The 21,508-nt window shown below is 50.8% G+C and overlaps 1 protein-coding gene across 1 annotated transcript in view; it reads left to right on the plus strand.

Moving 5' to 3' along the window:
* The window catches only part of USP5 (ubiquitin specific peptidase 5), a 28,091-nt gene extending 7,953 nt beyond the window's left edge, over nucleotides 1-20,138 (plus strand). Inside the window, exons 11-19 of the mRNA XM_083150235.1 lie at nucleotides 2-137; nucleotides 224-398; nucleotides 882-970; nucleotides 5,950-6,141; nucleotides 6,508-6,651; nucleotides 10,867-11,012; nucleotides 16,980-17,136; nucleotides 18,236-18,320; nucleotides 19,623-20,138. Coding sequence (XP_083006361.1) covers nucleotides 2-137; nucleotides 224-398; nucleotides 882-970; nucleotides 5,950-6,141; nucleotides 6,508-6,651; nucleotides 10,867-11,012; nucleotides 16,980-17,136; nucleotides 18,236-18,320; nucleotides 19,623-19,716 — 1,218 coding nt within the window. The 3' untranslated portion in view covers nucleotides 19,717-20,138. The remainder of the gene's footprint in view (nucleotide 1; nucleotides 138-223; nucleotides 399-881; nucleotides 971-5,949; nucleotides 6,142-6,507; nucleotides 6,652-10,866; nucleotides 11,013-16,979; nucleotides 17,137-18,235; nucleotides 18,321-19,622) is intronic.
* The last annotated feature ends 1,370 nt before the right edge of the window (nucleotides 20,139-21,508 follow it).

Raw genomic sequence — 21,508 nt, forward strand, 5'->3', positions numbered from 1 at the left:
GTCCAATCCCAACGAGGTTTTCCGGTTTCTGGTGGAGGAGAAGATTAAGTGTCTGGTTTCTCAGAAGGTGAAGTACACGCAGAGGGTGGAGTACATCCTGCAGCTCCCCGTGCCCATGGAAGCTGCATTAAATAAAGGTGGGTGGGAGGCCGCTGTGGCTGCTGCTATAGAAGTAATGCCTCCTAGCTGTGCTGCGATGGTTTACCCGTACCTGTAATTCCAGAGGAGCTGTCCGCCTATGAGCAGGCCCGACTACAAGCAGAGCAAGATCACAGACCCCCTCCTGAGCTCGTCCGAGCACGGATCCCATTCACATGCTGTTTGGAGGCCTTTGCAGCCCCTGAGCAGCTCGATGAGTTCTGGAGCGCTGCCCTGCAGGCCAAATCAAATGCACTCAAGTAAGAGGAAAGGAAGAAAGCTGTTTTATGTGTTTTTTATTTATATTTATCTACACACTGGCAAATGATGGTGTTATTGGTCTGCATTACCAAATATGACCACCAGTTGGCGATGCAGATCCATTCTATTTAAACTGACCCAGCAGTGTCGTTTGTTAAAAGCTAGACTCCATATGGAACATACGTGCTTGTTTTTAAATGCGTTTCAGTATATTTTATTTTACTATAGAATATTAAAAATGAACGTCCCTTATACATTCTAAGAAATGGAATTTCATCTGCAAACTGCATACGCGTTTGCAGATGTTAGGGGTGTGTGTGTTCGGCGGGCGGCGGCTGCCTGCTCGCTGGGCTCTGAACACTCACAGCCCAGCGAGCATCAGGTCTGAATCAGGCCCCGTGTGTTGGCCCGGTTCTAGTTCTCTTCGGCGTCCTTTCACTAATAGACCTGCTGATGCGTGTGACCTTTGTCTCTCCTCACAGGACCTCCCGATTCGCCTCATTCCCCGATTACCTGGTCATCCAGATTAAGAAATTCACCTTTGGCCTGGACTGGGTTCCGAAGAAGCTTGGTAAGGACTCAGGACGGGATCGGTCTGGGTAATGTCACGGGGGCAGCGTCATACTCCCCTGCAGGTCATGTGTTTATAGCGTGATCCAATCCCTGTGTAGTGCTGGTAAATATAAAGGATGATCGCTCTGTGGTTATGAACGACTGGGTATATTCGTGACGTGTGGAGAAGTGGCCCATGGTCTCCATTCCATATACAGTGTAGTAATAGGAGCAAGAGTACAGAATAGTGTCCGTATTTTGTAGCGCAAGGGGTTGTAATGCAGGTGCTGTGCAAAGCATCTCCTATATATTTGGCTACATCTGTCACTCAAAGTGGGTGTCTGTGTCTATAACGCTCTGTTCCTGGACTTTCCTCTTAATGTGTGATTACCTTCATCTGTGCTGAACACCTTTCTGAGAAATTAACCTGTTTAAAACAGGTGATGGCAATCATACATTAAGGGGAAGTCTAGAAACAGAGCATTGTGTCCCTCCTGGAGAGGGTCATGTTGGGAGGTATGTGACAGAGAACCTTACCAGTGAGCCCACAGACAGTGCCAGACACCCACTGCCTTCCCATGTTGCCCAGCACTGCTACTCCACAGCCACCAGGTGAGCGCCCTCCTCCCGCGATTTGCGGCAAAACCTCCCCCCCCCCCGCGCGCCCCCCCCCCTCCCGCGTTTCGCGGCAAAAACACCCACTCCCCCGCGACCCCCCTACCGCGATTCGCAGCAAAAACACCCCCGCGACCCCCCCCCTCCCGCGATTCGCTGCAAAAAGAACCCCCCCACGACCCCTCCCGCAATTCGCGGCATAACCACCACCCCGCGACCCCCCCCCTCCCGCGAATCGCGGCAAACCCTCCCCCGTGACCCCCCCCCCGATTCGCGGGAAAAACACACCCCCCCGCGACCTCCCTCCCACGATTCGCGGCAAAAAGAACCCCCCCCGCGACCCCCCCTTGCACGATTGGCGGCACCCCCCCTGCGACCCCCCCTCCCGCGATTCGCGGCACCCCCCCCCCCGCAATTCGCAGCAGCCCCAGGATTAAATGGCACATGCAAAACACTGACATGGCTATGGTCGACAATGAAAAAGGTTGACATGAGTTTTTGAAGATTTATTTTTAATTTTTCATATTCATTGTCATGTGTCGACATGGACACCAATGAAGTGGCACACTTATGTCAACATTTACATGTGTTGACCTTTCTGTGTTGATTTTTTCTTGTGGCGATTCGCGTCACACCCCCCGCAACCCCCCTCCCGCGATTCGCGGCACCCCCCGTGACCCCCCACCTCCCGCAATTCGCGGCAACCCCCCACCGGAACCCCTGTGAACCCCGCCCTCCCGCGATTCGCGGCACCCACCCCCGTGACCCCCCCTCCCGCAATTCGCGGCACCCCCCCCCGTGATTCGCGGCAGCTCCAGAATTAAATTGCACATGGAAAACACTGACATGGCTATGGTCGACAATGAAAAAGGTTGACATGAGTTTTTGAAGTTTTTTTGTCATTTTTTGAATATTTTCATATTCATTCTCATGTGTCGACATGGACACCAATGAAGTGCCACACTTATGTCACCATTTACATGTGTTGACCTTTCTGTGTTGATTCTTTTCTTGTGGCGATTCGCGTCACACCCCCCGCAACCCCCCCTCCGGCGATTCGCGGCACCCCCCCGCGACCCCCCCCCCCTCCCGCAATTCGCGGCAACCCCCCACCGGAACCCCCATGAACCCCGCTCTCCCGCGATTCGCGGTACCCACCCCCCGCAACCCCCCCCCTCCCGCAAATCGCGGCACCCCCAGGATTAAATGGCACATGCAAAACACTGGCACGGCTATGGTCGACAATGAAAAAGGTTGACATGAGTTTTTGAAGATTTATTTCATTTTTTGAATGTTTTCATATTCATTGTCATGTGTCAACATGGACACCAATGAAGTGGCACACTTATGTCAACATTTACATGTGTTGACCTTTCTGTGTTGATTTTGTCTTGTGGCGATTCGCGTCACACCCCCCCGCAACCCCCCCTCCCGCGATTCGCGGCACCCCCCGTGACCCCCCACCTCCCGCAATTCGCGGCAACCCCCCACCGGAACCCCTGTGAACCCCGCCCTCCCGCGATTCGCGGCACCCACCCCCGCGACCCCCCCTCCCGCAATTCGCGGCACCCCCCCGCGATTCGCGGCGGCTCCAGAATTAAATTGCACATGGAAAACACTGACATGGCTTTTTTCATTTTTTGAATGTTTTCATATTCATTCTCATGTGTCGACATGGACACCAATGAAGTGCCACACTTATGTCAACATTTACATGTGTTGACCTTTCTGTGTTGATTTTTTTCTTGTGGCGATTCGCGTCACACCCCCCCCCACCCCCCCGCAACCCCCACTCCCACGATTCACGGCACACACAACCCCCCGCGATTCTCGGCACCCCACCCCGTGACCCCCCCTCCCGTGATTCACGGCACACCCCCCGCGACCCCCCCTACCATGATTCGCCGCAACCCCCCCCCGTAACCCCCCTCCCGCGATTTGCGGCAACCCACCCCGCGACCCCCCTCCCGCGATTCTCTGCAATCCCTCCCCTCCCGCAATTCGCAGCATCCACCCCCCCACAACCCCCCCTCCTGCAATTCGCGGCACCCCACGCGACCCCCCCTCCTGCAATTCGCGGCACCCTCCGCGACCCCCCCTCCCGCGATTCGCGGACACCTAAGTTGCAATACAGGGCATCTTTCATACAATTCTAACCATATTTCTCATATACAAACGTTCACAAATTAAGGGGGCGCAGCCCCTTACGACGGTGTGAAGAGCGCCCGTAGGGCGCGATGAATCACCTAGTCTCTTATATATTTAGCCAGAACTGTCACTCTGAGTGTGTGTATAACGCTGGGCGGAGTCATACACACAGGCTGCCATATACATGATCTGCACACCTTACACCCCTTTCACACTTGCAAGCCGGGATCTAAGTTCCAGGTGCGACCCGGCTTGCAAGTGCTTTCACACTGGCCGGCTGACCCGGAATGAAGTCGGGCGGGTGGCGTCATGTGGAGGCTTGGCCGGGGCGTCACCACAGGCGTGATCTTCCTCCGATCAGGGGCGTGCCTCGAGGTAGCGGCCGAACACCCATACACAGGAGAGCTACACAGTGGGAGAGAGGCGTGTCTTTAGGTAGCGGCCACCCCCCCACACACACACGCACGAGCTCCAGCTTTATGGAGCGGGGCACCGACAGCCGAGCTGCGCCCGGAGTACTTCCCACCTGCTGTGTGCGCTGCAGTACAGGAGGGTACATGCGCCGCCAGACACACGCCGGCGGTGATGGCACATGGACTGAGCGGGAGGCAGGGGACTGGAGAGTGAGCAACGACTCTCTGGGTTAAAGCGCTGCATTTAAATCTCTACCCCCTGCAGACACTTCCCACCCGGTGTGTGCAGTGCAGGAGGCGCAGGCTGCGGGGTAAGTGTGGCACCAAGCACAAACCAGCGGCAATGGCACATGGCGGCAGGCTCAGCCACAGGGAGAGGTTAAGGGTTACAGCTAACGCAGGCCCCACCAATCTTAGGGGCCCAAAAATAGGCCCCCCACCCACTCCCCCCTCACATGGCTAGCCAACAACCGGGCTGCCCTGCTTTGCGGCTGCCAGGTAGGTAAGACATAAGTGCTGTATGGGCGTATATATGTGGGGTGGTTAGGGTAAGACGGGGGGGGGGGGGGGGGGTTATAAGGGTTAGGCCACAGACTACAAGGGTTAAGCACTAGCAGGGAGGTTCCCAAATAGGCTGCAGGGGGTTTGGATACAGGATTAGGAAGCGTGTCAGCGTTACAGCGCAGGCTACAGAGTGAGAGAGCATAGGCCGCATGGTCAAGAAGCGCGTCAGTGTGATCAAGCGCAGGCCGTGGGATGAGGTCGTGCGTCAGTGTGATAGAACACAGGCCCCAGGGTGAGGGAATAGAACCCAGGTGGCGGGGGGAGGGAGCACAGGCCACGGGGTGGAGGAGTGTGTCTGTGTGAGCGCAAGCCGTAGGGCAAGGGAGTGCATAGAGCAGGGTGATGTTCCAGCATAGAAGTGGGCTAGAGCTCTCATAGGGCACGATGAATCACCTAGTGTAATGTATAAGGTCACCCAGACCGCACATGGGCCCTTATTCTGGTTCACCCGCAAAGGCAAATTCCTTCTCAAATGGACAAAACCATGTGCACTGCAGGTGGGAGATTCTAGCAGCGGTTTCCCCTACACCAAGGCTAAGATAATAACACTGCCATAAACTCCTAGATGGCATCAGACGTTATGCTTTTTCATTTTGATGATTATCTGACGTGCGATGAAAACTTGAATCCTTTGGGAATAAATTTCAAATAAAACTACTTTCCAGCGGTGAAATCAAGGCCTCATGCCAGACATAAGCAGTCTGGGCTTTTGTGGAGCGGACCACTATGAGGAAAGCCACCAACCCCCAGACCATGAGTGAGAGATGTTGGATTCTGTGGTGGGAAGGATGATCTATATTCCAGCAAGCGATGAGATGGATTGGGTCAGGCACCTGGCCAATGTAATACCCAGGTTGTAGACGCCATGGTGGAAACCTCCCCCCATGTCTCCAGCTGATATGGGAGGAAGCGAGTGTGAGCCCACGACTGCCATGGCAGCTGACCATTTTCACAGTGCAGACTCGGAGAAAGGAATTCTGGGAAACAACATTGTGCTTTGCTTACCTGCTGTCAGGTTCTCCTCTCAGCTGTCATGTAGTTATCAGTGGGAGCTGCTGAGGGGGAAGTAAGAGTGGGCATATTGCAGTGGTTCTCCATCATTATAAGGACTTGGTCATACGTGGGGTCTCCATCCATGCCTCACTCTGTCCTCCGGTGCCGCCCCTTCTCTGCTGTTCTGAATCCTGCCGCTCTTGCTTTGCGTGTGACTGTCGTATGTATGTACAACTGATACAACCCTCTCCTCTTCTCTCCTTAGATGTATCTATTGATGTCCCAGAAGAGCTGGACCTATCCCAGTTTCGGGGCGGGGGGCTGCAAGGGGGTGAGGAAGAACTTCCAGATGTTGCCCCCCCATTGGTGACCCCAGATGAGCCCAAAGGTAGCCTTGGTTTCTATGGCAACGATGATGACGACTCGTACTGCTCCCCTCACTTCTCCTCTCCGACATGTTAGTGTTTCTGCCTCTTGTGGGACAAGTGACTGCTGTGTGAATGCGCCGGTAGACCTCCACCCGGCTGTGGCAGCAATGCATGTGACGGGGTTTGTCCCAGTAACATTGTAGCATCCTCCCCCTCTGTCCTTACAGCAGTGTGTGCGTGTTACTGTGTGATGTGCAAGTCGCTGCATGACCGGCTTGTGTGGGGAGGGGACGGTCTGCCTGTGGGCTCCCTTGTCCCGGGATCGCTGAAGCCATACATTCTCTATGCTGTCCTTGGGTGCTTCTTGAACCCCACCTTTCCCTAATCATACATTGCCCACATCCGGTCATTTTTACTCTACTTTTGTCAACCCCAATCTGTCCTTATTGTCACAGCTCCGATGCTGGATGAGTCAGTGGTCACACAGCTGGTGGAAATGGGATTCCCGGCAGAAGCGTGTCGCAAAGCTGTGTATTACACCGGCAATAGTGGCGCAGAGGCTGCCATGACGTGGGTGATGTCACACATGGATGACCCAGGTAAATGTGAGCATGTGCTGTGGGAACTGCTGGTATTGCCGCACATAGGTACAGTCAGTATAGGGCTATGGGGAGTATACTTTCACCACGTTCAGTATGGAACTAGGAGATGTAGGGACTACCACCACAGTCACACATGGGTACAGTTAGTATAGGGCTATGAGATTATCCTCCCACCACAGTCACACATGAGTACAGTTAGTATAGAGCTATGGGGAGTATACGCTCACCACGTTCAGTATGGAACTAGGAGATGTAGGGACTACCACCACAGTCACACATGGGTACAGTTAGTATAGGGCTATGAGATCATCCTCCCTCCACAGTTAGTATAGGGCTATGAGATTATCCTCCCACCACAGTCACACATGGATACAGTTAGTGCAGGGCTATGAGACTATCCTCCCACCACAGTCACACATATGTACAGTTAGTATAGTACTATGAGACTATCCTCCCACCACAGTCACACATGGATACAGTTAGTATAGGGCTATGAGATCATCCTCCCACCACAGTTAGTATAGGGCTATGAGATTATCCTCCCACCACAGTCACACATGGATACAGTTAGTGCAGGGCTATGAGACTATCCTCCCACCACAGTCACACATATGTACAGTTAGTATAGTACTATGAGACTATCCTCCCACCACAGTCACACATGGATACAGTTAGTATAGGACTATAAGATCATCCTCCCGCCACAGTTAGTATAGGGCTATGAGACTATCCTCCCACCACAGTCACACATGGGTACAGTTAGTATAGGGCTATTAGACTATCCTCTCACCAGATGTCACGTACGGGTACAGTTAGTATAGTACTATGAGACTATCCTCCCACCACAGTCACACATGGATACAGTTAGTATAGGGCTATGAGATCATCCTCCCTCCACAGTTAGTATAGGGCTATGAGATTATCCTCCCACCACAGTCACACATGGATACAGTTAGTGCAGGGCTATGAGACTATCCTCCCACCACAGTCACACATATGTACAGTTAGTATAGTACTATGAGACTATCCTCCCACCACAGTCACACATGGATACAGTTAGTATAGGGCTATGAGACTATCCTCCCACCACAGTCACACATGGGTACAGTTAGTATAGGGCTATGAGATCATCCTCCCACCACAGTTAGTATAGGGCTATGAGATTATCCTCCCACCACAGTCACACATGGATACAGTTAGTGCAGGGCTATGAGACTATCCTCCCACCACAGTCACACATATGTACAGTTATTATAGTACTATGAGACTATCCTCCCACCACAGTCACACATGGATACAGTTAGTATAGGACTATAAGATCATCCTCCCGCCACAGTTAGTATAGGGCTATGAGACTATCCTCCCACCACAGTCACACACGGGTACAGTTAGTGCAGGGTTATGAGACTATCCTCCCACCACAGTCACACATGGGTACAGTTAGTATAGGGCTATTAGACTATCCTCTCACCAGATGTCACGTACGGGTACAGTTAGTATAGTACTATGAGACTATCCTCCCACCACAGTCACACATGGATACAGTTAGTATAGGGCTATGAGATCATCCTCCCACCACAGTTAGTATAGGGCTATGAGATTATCCTCCCACTACAGTCACACATATGTACAGTTAGTATAGTACTATGAGACTATCCTCCCACCACAGTCACACATGGGTACAGTTAGTATAGGGCTATGAGATCATCCTCCCTCCACAGTTAGTATAGGGCTATGAGATTATCCTCCCACCACAGTCACACATGGATACAGTTAGTGCAGGGCTATGAGACTATCCTCCCACCACAGTCACACATGTACAGTTAGTATAGTACTATGAGACTATCCTTCCACCACAGTCACACATGGATACAGGTAGTATAGGGCTATGAGATCCTCCTCCCGCCACAGTTAGTATAGGGCTATGAGACTATCCTCCCACCACAGTCACACACGGGCACAGTTAGTGCAGGGTTATGAGACTATCCTCCCACCACAGTCACACATGGGTACAGTTAGTATAGGGCTATTAGACTATCCTCTCACCAGATGTCACGTACGGGTACAGTTAGTATAGTACTATGAGACTATCCTCCCACCACAGTCACACATGGATACAGTTAGTATAGGGCTATGAGATCATCCTCCCACCACAGTTAGTATAGGGCTATGAGATTATCCTCCCACTACAGTCACACATATGTACAGTTAGTATAGGGCTATGAGATCATCCTCCCTCCACAGTTAGTATAGGGCTATGAGATTATCCTCCCACCACAGTCACACATGGATACAGTTAGTGCAGGGCTATGAGACTATCCTCCCACCACAGTCACACATATGTACAGTTAGTATAGTACTATGAGACTATCCTCCCACCACAGTCACACATGGATACAGTTAGTATAGGGCTATGAGACTATCCTCCCACCACAGTCACACACGGGTACAGTTAGTATAGGGCTATGAGATTATCCTCCTACTACAGTCGCACGTAGATACGGTTAGTATAGGGCTATAAAATTATCCTCCCACTACAGTCACACATGGGTACAGTTAGTATAGGGCTATGAAATGATCCTCCCACCACAGTCACACATGGATACAGTTAGTATCGGGCTAACAGACTATCCTCCCACCACAGTCACATACGGGTACAGGTAGTATAGGGCTATGAGACTATCCTCCCACCACAGTCACACGTAGATACGGTTAGTATAGGGCTATGAGACTATCCTCCCACCACAGTCACACGTAGATACGGTTAGTATAGGGCTATGAGACTATCCTCCCACCAGAGTCAAATACGGGTACAGTTAATATAGTACTATGAGACTAGTCTCCCAACACAGTCACACATGGATACAGTTAGTATAGGGCTATGAGACTATCCTCCCACCACAGTCACACATGGGTACAGTTAGTGCAGGGCTATGAGACTATCCTCCCACCACAGTCACACATGGGTACAGTTAGTATAGTACTATGAGAATATCCTCCCACCAGTCACACATGGGTACAGTTAGTATAGTACTATGAGACTATCCTCCCACCACAGTCACACGTGGGTACAGTTAGTATAGGGTTATGAGACTATCCTCCCACCACAGTCTCACATGGGTACAGTTAGTATAGGGCTATTAGACTATCCTCCCACCACAGTCTCACATGGGTACAGTTAGTATAGTACTATGAGACTATCCTCCCACCACAGTCACACGTAGATACGGTTAGTATAGGGCTATGAGACTATCCTCCCACCACAGTCATACATGTGTACAGTTAGTATAGGGTTATGAGACTTTCCTCCCACCACAGTCACACATGGATACAGTTAGTATAGTACTATGAGACTATCCTCTCACCAGAGTCACGTACGGGTACAGTTAGTATAGGGCTATGAGACTCCTCCCACCAGAGTAAAATACGGGTACAGTTAGTATAGTACTATGAGACTATATTCCCACCACAGTCACACGTAGATACGGTTAGTATAGGGCTATGAGACTATCCACCCACCACAGTCACATATGGGTACAGTTAGTATAGTACTATGAGACTATCCTCCCACCACAGTCACACATGGATACAGTTAGTATAGTACTATGAGGCTATCCACCCACCACAGTCACACATGGGTACAGTTAGTATAGTACTATGAGACTATCCTCCCACCGCAGTCACACATGGATACAGTTAGTATAGTACTATGAGACTATCCACCCACCACAGTCACACATGGGTACAGTTAGTATAGTACTATGAGACTATCCTCCCACCGCAGTCACACATGGGTACAGTTAGTATAGTACTATGAGACTATCCTCCCACCACAGTCACACATGGGTATAGTACTATGAGACTATTTTCCCACCAGTCACACATGGGTACAGTTAGTATAGTACTATGAGACTATCCTCCCACCACAGTCACACATGGATACAGTAAGTATAGTACTATGAGACTATATTCCCACCAGTCACACGTAGATACGGTTAGTATAGTACTATGAGACTATCCTCCCACCGCAGTCACACATGGGTACAGTTAGTATAGTACTATGAGACTATCTTCCCACCACAGTCACGTGGATACAGTCAGCTTATTTATAAACCCTGTAAGACAATAATTGTGTAACATTAGTAACAAAGCAAGTATTGACGTCATGGTCTATAATCGCCAACAACCAATTCATTCTCCATCTTTCTTTAGACTTTGCTCATCCTTTGGTTGTATCGGGAGTCAGTGCTCCATCTTCAGTCCCAGCAGGAGGGGACCCCCCTTCAGAGGAACACATAGCAACCATCATATCCATGGGCTTCTCCCAAGAGCAGGCTGTGAGAGCTCTCCGTTCCACCGTGAGTACAGGGTTTCAGTGCTGACTTCTCCGGTTCACTGAGCTCCATACTTCTGATTTTTCCATGTCCCCATTCTACCATCCTCTGGTCCCTGCACCCTACCACTGCACCAGCTCAACCACTTACATAGCTAACCTTTATTTCCCACCTTACTCTTCTATTTCTCCTTCCTCCACTAGGTGTCACTGGAGCGTAGACAGTGGGGATAGAAGGGCGACCTCAGGGAGCTTGGGCACTCTATTGTAAATTCAGTGTGGCCAACTCCTCCCCTTCTACTCCCCCCCCGGCAGTCTTAGATCGTGCCCAAGGGAGCTGGGCATGTTTCCAGAGCTCCTGGGCAATGTTATTAGTTAGCGTTTATTATGTTGTACAAGCAAGAGGACAGGCTGGCAGTATGCTGTCACTGCCAGCCTGCTACGTGGGCGCTGCCGGGGGGACCCGGCCGCCGCTACAAAGCACTGTGCCCGGGTCCCCGGCTGAAGAGACCACAGTCTCCCTGAAGACGCGCGCGCCTTATAAAGAAAATGGCGGCAGCGCGACGCTTCTACAGCCGCTCCGCCGACCGGCCAGCAGACGGCTGTGAGTATTCTGACCTCTCTCCAGTTAGTGGAGGAGGTCAGTAAAACAATAATGGCGGACAGAGGGGTTTTTCTCATGTTAGAAGCCCTGGCACGGAGCGCAGTCGGGAGGCGGGGCTTAGCGCTGACCCCTCCTCAGTAAGGGGGGTAACCAGGCAGGGCTCAGAGCCTCCGTTCAGCCCCCTGCAGCGCTGCTGGTGGCCATTTTTAGTCATTTGGCGCCTCAGGCAGAGCGTGCAGGAGAAGGCTGTGCAGAGTAAACTGACTCCTGTGACCGTCCTGCATATACTCTACCCAGTCTGTGAGGTACACAGCGGGGGCTAGAGTAGGGTGAGCCAGATTTGGGCTGTGCAAAAATTTGTTAGGCTACAGTGCCTTTGTTGTAAGGCAAGTTTGGCCGGGCCAGCTCTTAACCCTTCTTCTGCTGTCTCCCCTGTCAGTTTCACTTCTAACCTTATTCTTACTGTTGGAAGTGTGTGAGTGTGGTGTTATATCTCTGTTCAGTATGGCAGGAGGGAACACCAAATGTAAGGGCTGTAAGGGGAAGTTTACTCCTTCTGCTGATGGAGTTATTTTCTGTGAGAAATGTGCTGTTAACCCCTCCTCATCTACAGCTCAGGTAGCACCGGTATGGGCTTCTCAGCTTACTGAGGTAATGACACGCTTGGCTTCTGAACTTTCTGCCTCACAGAAAGACAGAGAGCAGGCAAGAGACCAACAAATCTCTTTAGCCACAGCTGTACAGGGGTTAACAAAAGCCCTTGTCCCGCCGGCTTCTGCGGAGCAGGGTCAGGCATCTTTACTGCCCCCTATTCTCTCACAAGGAAGGAGGCAGTTTACTCATGACTCTGGCACTGATTCAGACGAAATGCCTGAGTTAGAGGAAGGAGAATATTATATTCCTAGCGCTGCTGCACCAGAGACTCAGGATCAGCAAATGGCGGTCCTACCGGACCCTGATCCTGTGGTACATGGCTTAGAAGATTTGATTGCCATGGTGAAGTTAGCCACGGATTATGTTGATACATCTGAGATTCCAGCAAGGCCTTCTCTGTTTGGGAAGAGGCCCAAGCAGTCGTCTAGCTTCCCTCAATCGGAGGAGTTAGATGATTTTGTTACACAGGCCTGGAATCATCCGGATAAAAAATTTCAAATTCCTAGGAAATTTTATGTCTCTTATCCACTCCCTGCAGATAGTAGGAAGAAAGTGGAAACGCCTCCGGTGGTGGACCCATCAGTGACTCGTCTATCTAAGAAGACGGTATTGCCGGTGCCTGGGGCCACGTCTCTGAAGGATGCTTCTGACCGTAAGTTAGAACTAACTTTAAAGTCTATTTTCACTGCGGCGGGAGTTTTACAGAGACCAGCGCAGGTAGGATGCTGGGTAAACAAAGCAATGGGGGTCTGGGCCTCCAAGATTTCTGAAGGTTTAAAAGACAACCCAGATCCAGCCGAGCTTAATAGGTTAGCCGAACACATACGGGAGGCCTCTGACTACCTGATGGAGGCTTCGGCTGACATTTGTAAAATGTCCGCACGTATTTCAGCCTTATCCATTTCTGCGCGCAGGGCTTTATGGCTTAGGCAATGGCAGGCAGATGCGGAGTCCAAGCGGGCGGTTGAAGCCTTGCCCTTCAAGGGAGAAGTCTTGTTTGGAGCAGAACTAGACAAATGGATCTCCCTGGCAACGGGGGGTAAGTCTTCTTTCCTCCCTTCAGCAGCTCCACCTGCTCCTCGTAAGGCCTTTCAGAGTCACACCTTTAGGTCCTTTCGTCCCCAAAACAGATTTCGCGGTAGATCTAGAGGAGCTTCCGTCGCCCAGAGGGGAACTCGGGGCAGAGGAAGAGGTATGGCCACAGTACAGCAGGAGGCAAAGTCCACCCCTAAACAGGCATGACGGTCTTCCCTCCCTGAGGGAGACCCTCCAGGTGGGAGCGCGTTTGAGGCACTTCAAGCATGCGTGGCTTCAATCTTGTCAGGATGCTTGGGTACGGGATCTGGTGTCAGAGGGTTACCAGATAAAATTCATGTTTCCTCCTCCTCAGAGATTTTTCAAGACAGGTTGGCCAGCTTCTCCACAAAAAGCAATCCTTTTGAGGGAAGCAATTGCCAAGCTTCAAAGGATGGAAGTGATTCTCCCAGTCCCGACGGAGGAAAGGAACCAGGGATTTTATTCTTCCCTGTTTCTGGTGCCGAAACCGGACGGATCGGCTCGTCCCATCCTGAACCTGAAACAACTGAATCCGTACCTACAGCCTCTGAAATTCAAGATGGAATCCATTCAATCCGTAATTGCAGGGTTGAGTCAGGGGGAGTTCCTGGTATCCCTGGATATCAGGGACGCCTACCTGCACATTCCAATTTGCTCATCCCACCAGGCTTTTCTGCGATTTGCAGTTCTGGAACATCATTGGCAATTTCAAGCCCTGCCCTTTGGCCTCTCCTCGGCACCTCGGGTGTTCACCAAGGTGATGGCCGTAATGATGGAGATTCTTCGCTCAAAAGGTGTAACGATAATACCATATCTCGACGACCTCCTTCTGAAGGGCTCTTCTCAGGAGGAACTTTTGACAAACATCAATCTGACCAAGAGGATACTGGTAGAACACGGCTGGATCCTAAACTACGAAAAGTCCCAGCTGCAGCCATCGCAGAGGATGCAGTTTTTGGGATTGATCCTGGACACGATACAACTCAGAGTTTTCTTACCGGAAGACAAGATCAGATCACTGCAGGAGTCGGTGCGTCTAGTACTGCAGCACAGGAAGGTCTCAGTACTCCTCTGCACGCGTCTGCTGGGGAAGATGACCGCTTCTTTCGAAGCAGTCCAGTATGCGCGCTTCAGGTCAAGACCATTTCAACTAAATCTTTTGAGGCAATGGTCAGGATCACACCTACACCTACAACGTCTGGTGACCCTGTCCCCGAGAGCGAGGCTCTCCCTTTCATGGTGGCTTCACTCAGCCAATCTCAGGGAGGGGAAACGCTTCGCTCTTTGGAATTGGACGGTCATCACAACGGACGCAAGTCTCCGAGGATGGGGAGCACTGACAATGGACCATCAGTTCCAGGGCCGTTGGACTTGTCAGGAATCCCGCCTACACATCAATATCCTGGAACTCAGAGCAATATATTACGCTCTCATCCAAGCACAACCCCTGCTTCAGGGTCGACTAGTCCGGGTTCAGTCCGACAATGCCACCGCGGTCGCCTATATAAACAAACAGGGCGGCACAAGAAGTCGGACGGCCATGAAAGAAGTGACCCGAATCCTGGTGTGGGCTCAGGTTCATGCGATGGCCATCTCGGCGATCTTCATTCCAGGAGTGGAAAATTGGGAGGCCGACTACCTAAGTCGGCAGGATGTCCACCAGGGAGAGTGGTGCCTTCATCCTCAGGTTTTTCAGCGACTGGTTCGAAAATGGGGGTGTCCTCAGGTAGACCTGATGGCTTCACGTCTCAACCATCAGCTTCCGTTGTACTTCGCACGAACTCGAGACCCAGCAGCGGCGGGAGTGGATGCCCTGACGGCCCCTTGGCCATTCAGCTTTGTATACCTGTTCCCTCCGTTTCCGCTGATACCCAAGATTCTACAGCGCATAAGGAGGGAGAGGGTGTTGGTCCTCCTAATTGCTCCGGACTGGCCTCGGCGAGCTTGGTACACCAGCCTCACAACCCTGCTGGTCGAAGAGCCGTGGCCTCTGCCGTTACAAGAAGATCTTCTCAGTCAAGGCCCTTTTGTCTTCCCAGACTTAAAGCGGCTACATTTGACGGCGTGGCTGCTGAAAAGTCCATCTTAAGACAAGCAGGGATTCCAAGAACAGTAATCCCGACCATGATGAGTGCAAGGAAAGAGGTAACATCAAGACATTACCACCGTATTTGGAGGTCGTATGTGGCATGGTGCGAAGGCCGTGGGGTCTCCACAACGGCATTCAAAAAGGCTAGACTTCTTTTATTCCTTCAGGCTGGGCTGTCTGCAGGTTTGCGTCTGGGATCCCTGAAGGTTCAGGTGTCCGCTTTATCCGTTTTTTTTCAAAGACGGCTAGCACTGCTACCTGAGGTACAAACCTTCTTTCAGGGGGTTTTACGATTGCAGCCTCCGGTTCGCCCTCCGACGGCCCCATGGGACTTAGACTTGGTCCTTGATTATCTTTGCTCCTCGGTTTTTGAACCTTTGGAAGAGGTAGATCTCAGATACCTCACTTGGAAGACGGTTCTCTTACTAGCTTTGGCCTCAGCCAGAAGGGTTTCAGAGCTGGGAGCCCTTTCATGCCGCTCGCCTTTTTTGGTGTTTCACTCAGATAGAGCCGAGCTTCGTACATCCTTATCCTTCCTTCCAAAGGTGGTTTCCTCCTTCCACCTTAACCAGCCGATCGTAGTTCCTGCATTTACCGAAGATCCTCAAGCAGAGTCTTTGGACGTGGTGAGGGCCTTAAAAGTTTACGTGGCCAAAACAGCCTCAGTTAGAAGATCGGACTGTCTCTTTGTCACCTATGATCCAATCCGTCGGGGATGGCCTGCATCTAAACAGACTTTGGCCAGATGGATACGGTTGACTATAAGACAAGCATACGTGAAAGCGGCTCAGACTCCTCCGGCTTCCATTTCGGCGCATTCTACGCGTTCAGTAGGACCCTCTTGGGCGGCTGCTCGAGGGGTTTCCATTAATCAGCTCTGCCGAGCTGCCACGTGGTCGGGCAGGCGAACCTTTGTTAGGTTCTATAAATTCGACACATTTGCATCATCGGCCTCTCAGTTTGGCCGAGCAGTTCTTGGGGGTTCTCAGCGCCTTCCCACCCGTGTTGGGAGCTCTGGGACGTCCCCACTGTCTACGCTCCAGTGACACCTAGTGGAGGAAGGAGAAAATAGGATTTCTGTACTTACCGTAAATCCCTTTCTCCGAGTCCACAGGTGTCACTGGACGCCCTCCTCGGCGCTGTTGCCGACTTACCTAGGAAGGACCTTCTAGTCCTGGTTTGGGGTTTCTTCCTGCTAACTAGTTTTTGTGTGGTTAACTATGTTCAGTGTTTGTGTTTTTTCATCACTGCTTGACTCAGTTTCCATGTCTGCATGAATGTTGGTTAAAAGTTTTACCTCCTCTTCGGAAGTGTGTTTCTATCTTCCAGCTCCCTCTGGGCACGATCCTTGAGACTGCCGGGGGGGGAGTAGAAGGGGAGGAGTTGGCCACACTGAATTTACAATAGAGTGCCCAAGCTCCCTGAGGTCGCCCTTCTATCCCCACTGTCTACGCTCCAGTGACACCTGTGGACTCGGAGAAAGGGATTTACGGTAAGTACAGAAATCCTATTTTCTTTGTCATGTGTCTTCCTTTTCTGCTTCTTTCCCATTCTCATAACACTCAGCTAATTGATCTCTGATCCCTTAGAACAACAGTCTGGAGCGAGCTGTGGACTGGATCTTCTCGCACATTGATGACCTAGATGCAGAGGCCGCAATGGACCTCTCAGAGGGAAGGTCTGCTGCAGAGTCTGTGTCTGAGAGCATTCCAGCTGCTGGACCTCGCGTAAAAGATGGAAATGGCCGTGAGTGTTTGCGCTATCGTTGTATGGGGATGCGGTTAATTTCCCGGCGGTCGGGATCCCGGCGGTCGGAATCCCGACACTGGAATCCCGACCGCCGAAATCCCGAAACTTTCTCCCTCCGTGGGTGTCCACGACACCCATAGAGGGAGAATATAATAGCGTGCCGAGCGTAGCGAGGCACCGGGCCCGCTGCGTGGCGAGCGCAGCGAGCCCGCAAGGGGGGGCGATCCATGTCCCCCCCTTGTCGGGATTTCGGCGGTCGGGATTCCAGTGTCGGGATTCCGACCGCCGGGATCCCGACCGCCGGGATATCATATCGGATCCCGTTGTATGCTGTCTAACTTCCCAACTCTATAGGATCCCAAGTAATGGTGATAATAATAATAATACATGATAGATTAAAGGTATGGATAAATAACTTCATCTAATATAAAAAAAAAAGACACTGCCGGCCCTGAATTGGATGGTCCCACCAAAAAAAGAAAAAAAATGGATGGATGGTCCTGCAAAAAAACGCAGGACCGTTCCAAAAGATCTCAAACGGTGCATGTTTTAAGGATAGCCATGTTTGAGCACAGGTCACCTAATTAGTGGTTTAGTCCTGTTGATACTAGGATCTCTAATCAGCCATGAATATCCATAAAACCTGCACTATGCTCCGGCTCTGGCTGGGCGGCGAAACCCCGCGTGGCCAGGAAGCCGTGCCGCACACAGCAGTTTACAATGGTAGGGATGGCCACAGCCCGGCAGCCGTCCCTTCCAGTGGTGGGATCCGGCTGTAACCGGGCGGCCGGGCCGCGGCCGTCCAGTGTGAATGGATACAATCGTGTCCATTATTAACTACTGTGTGCAGCATGGCTCTTGGCCTTGCGGGGTTTAGCCACCCGGCAGGAGCCGGAGCGTGTGGAATAGCCCTTAGGGTGCCTTGATGACGGCGTTTGGGTACTTCTGCCATAGAGTGCATGGACATTGTTATGGTAAGGGAGAAGTAACATCTTGCATGGCCGATTCCTGTACATCCCCAGGTATAGTCAGTAATCTGATGTAAAGGTGTATAACATATATGTATTACGATCAATATATATTTTTTCTCTCACAGGATATGAACTGTTTGCCTTCATCAGTCACATGGGGACTTCCACCATGTGTGGTCACTACGTGTGTCATATAAAGAAAGATGGCCGGTGAGATGTTCTCTAGAGTCCCTCTGCTAAGTCTTGTCTACTCGTCTGTGGTTCTGTAAGGCAGCATGCCGCCTTGTCCGGCCTTCATGTGTCTAAAGGCCCCCATACACCAGAACGAGATTGTTCGATGGATTGTATGTACATTGTGTGCACACGATCCTACAATGCGCGGTCCCGTGGGTCGAGTGGTTGGTCCGCTGATCAGACGTGCTGCTCATCTAAATATGTCGGCTCTCGTTACGGTTGAACGAGCGATTGTGTGTGCTTTCAACAATCGCTCGTTGGACCACTCCACGACCTGCATACAATCATGGTTGTATGCAGGCTGTCCTGATGTATGGCCAGCATAAAGGCCCCCATCCAATAGTGAGAGGTCTCGCAGTAATAAGTTGGATGCGTTTTGCTTGCAGTGTGGGCGGCTCCTTCCTGGGAGGGCTTAGAATGTGATTTGCTGCTTGCGTGGTTATTTTACATTAGACTTATCACATGCAACTATCCTACTGTGTTCCATCTTCATGTGATAAATCTGAAAGGATCGTATCGCAGGTGTCCCGATGCAGAGCGATGTGCACCACTCAGGTGCGATCGCAACAGTTATTCATGGCAGCCAGTGAGATCTGCGATTGAGATGCGAGGCGCATGGGAGCGCGCCTGTCATCGCAGTCACTAGAAAAGGTTGTGCGATGTGACAGTTTTCATACAATACATCGCAGTAATGCATCTCAATAGTACCTATATCGCACTAGTGGATGAGGGCCTTAAGACTTTCCAGTCCTTCCATCTGTAAAGGCCCATACACACTGGGCGACTTTGAGCTGAAAGACGCTCAGTTTACTGGTTTGGGCGGCTTTCAGCTCAAAAGCCGCTCATTGTGTACGGGGCAGCGGTGAGTGGTGAGCACTGATGCGCACTCCCGTATTATCGTTGGCCCGGTCGCTTATCTGCCAGTATTACCAGCAGACGAGTGAGGGAGCGGACCGCTTTCCATAGCGTTCTGCGCTATGGTAAGTCATCCACCCCTGGGGAAAATCTCTAAGACGGGCGAAAGACGCTCAGTGTGTATGGACCCCATGTCGACCTAGTTGTCTATCCAATAAGCCATAACCCTCTCCGAAGTGATTATCTTCTGCCCCTCTGTTCTACACCACACTTTCCTGATTTGCTTTCGGCCTTTTGCCTGTTCCTCCGCATGTCTTTGGAACGTCCTTGTCTCTCCTGCTTTATGGTCTTGTTGTTCCTAAGTGTTCCCCCATTGTGTCATTTGCTCTTTGTTGATCCTAGTCCTCACGTTGTCTCTTCCAGGTGGGTGATCTACAATGACCAGAAGGTCTGCGCATCCGAGAAGCCTCCGAAAGACCTTGGTTACATTTACTTCTACCAACGTGTGCAAAGCTAAACTCCCCCCTCCCCTCTAGTACCGGTTTTATGCCCCTGGATGTCACTCCTTGTGAGGAGTCCTGAGATGGAGGGTCTCACGTTCATTTCCTCAAGGCTTGGGGGCAGCTTTATTCGTGGGTAAATTCAGCGAGACCTTCTTATACTTTTCAAGAGAGTTTTGGATTGTCCCAATTCTCCAGGTCCCCATCACTGCACTCCCCCAGCACTTACAGCAGTGGATGGGTCTGACACACAGAGGTGGTCATTCACTCTGCTACTGAATTGGGGGCTGGACTTGGCAAGGCACTAGCGGTGGAGTTCTGACACTTGGGCGTTCCTGCGTGACCTCAGCTGGGGGCGGAGAACGCTCTGACTGTCGTTGGCTGATTTGTGTATTTCCCAGAACTGACCCTGTGTGAATAAAGATTTTTCCCCACCATACTGAAGGCTCTTTATTTCCTGGTGTATAACGTTTACTGTCGCGGAGATTCCTCCTGCGAGTTCTAGGTGGCAGTGCAGCGTTTTCAGAGCGTTCAAGCTCAGCACAGTCCAGCATTTGGCCTGCAGTCTGTCTGGCACCTTCCTAAATCTTAGGCCTGTTTACTTTACACTTAACAGGCTGATGATTTTGTAGGAACTCTATAGGACTGAGCACAGATAAAGTATCGTACAGTTCTAGTTAAAAGCAAGTCAAAATTCTGGCTTCTGCAATGTACTTTCACTTTGAGCTGTGACAGTTTTTAGCCCACAAGCTCTTCACCTCAGCCCAGTTCCTATCTTCTCCTAACTCCAATATCTATCTACACAGCTCCCTCTCTCCATATCCAGCAAGTCTGAAAGTGTCACTGCAAAAATGGCTTTCGCTTTCTGTTATGACATCTTTTAGCACACAAAGGAGTAATTTGGTCCGTCAAGTGGCCTATAGTGGTCAATGGCTGTACTTTTACCTCATATCAAGTTTCCTGTCCACTGAAGGCATTTGCAACACTTCAGTACTCCTGAAGTACGCCTAAGAGGCCCAGTTATCATTTAACTTAGTCTTAAGGCCCGAAAATGTAGAAAGATGTTCAGGCAAAATTGCGCAGATAAAACACCAGTGCAGCCGCCATACACACAGGGCCTTCACCTACAGCCCCCAAATGACAATACAAAGAAATAGTTGGTGTATAAGTGGCGCTTAAGTGACTTTGACAGACAAAGGAAAATAAAGGTTTTTACGCACAATAAGTTCAATAAAGTTCTTCAAATGGAGGCCAAATTCCAGGAAGAGCCTCACACAGGATCACAATTCAGCTGTGGACATTCATATTGAGCCCATGAGCCTGGATTTATTGTTCCTCTGCTTGAATTTACCACAGATTTGATGCTTCACGAACAGTTGTTGCAAGCACAGAAGCAGACAGATAAGCATTTCCAGGTCCCCAAGAGAGTCAGTGTTGCGATTGTCCAAAAAGACAGCTCAGCCTGTTCCGGGGCAACTTCCTTTATAGACCGCAAACAAGATGGAGTGGAATTGGATAAATGAATCTCACAAGTCACAGACTGACATTTAAATTGCGGAGCAGGAATCCTGCAGGAGGATTTGGCCTCCATTGGAAGAACTTGATTGAATTTATTGTGTGTAAAAATGTTTATTTTCCTTTGTCTGTCAAAGTCACTTAAGCGCCACTGATACACCGACTATTTCTGTGTAATCTTAAAGCCCGTCCGAGGAACAGGCAAAACCTTATGCAATTCTTGTTTGCCATTATAGCGTTGCTAATGCTGTGCCCAAAAACTCCCATGAAATCAGGCGAGATTAAATAAAGTCG

Source organism: Crinia signifera, chromosome 6 (genome assembly GCF_055691185.1).
Source record: "Crinia signifera chromosome 6, ASM5569118v1, whole genome shotgun sequence".
Classification (NCBI taxonomy): domain Eukaryota; kingdom Metazoa; phylum Chordata; class Amphibia; order Anura; family Myobatrachidae; genus Crinia; species Crinia signifera.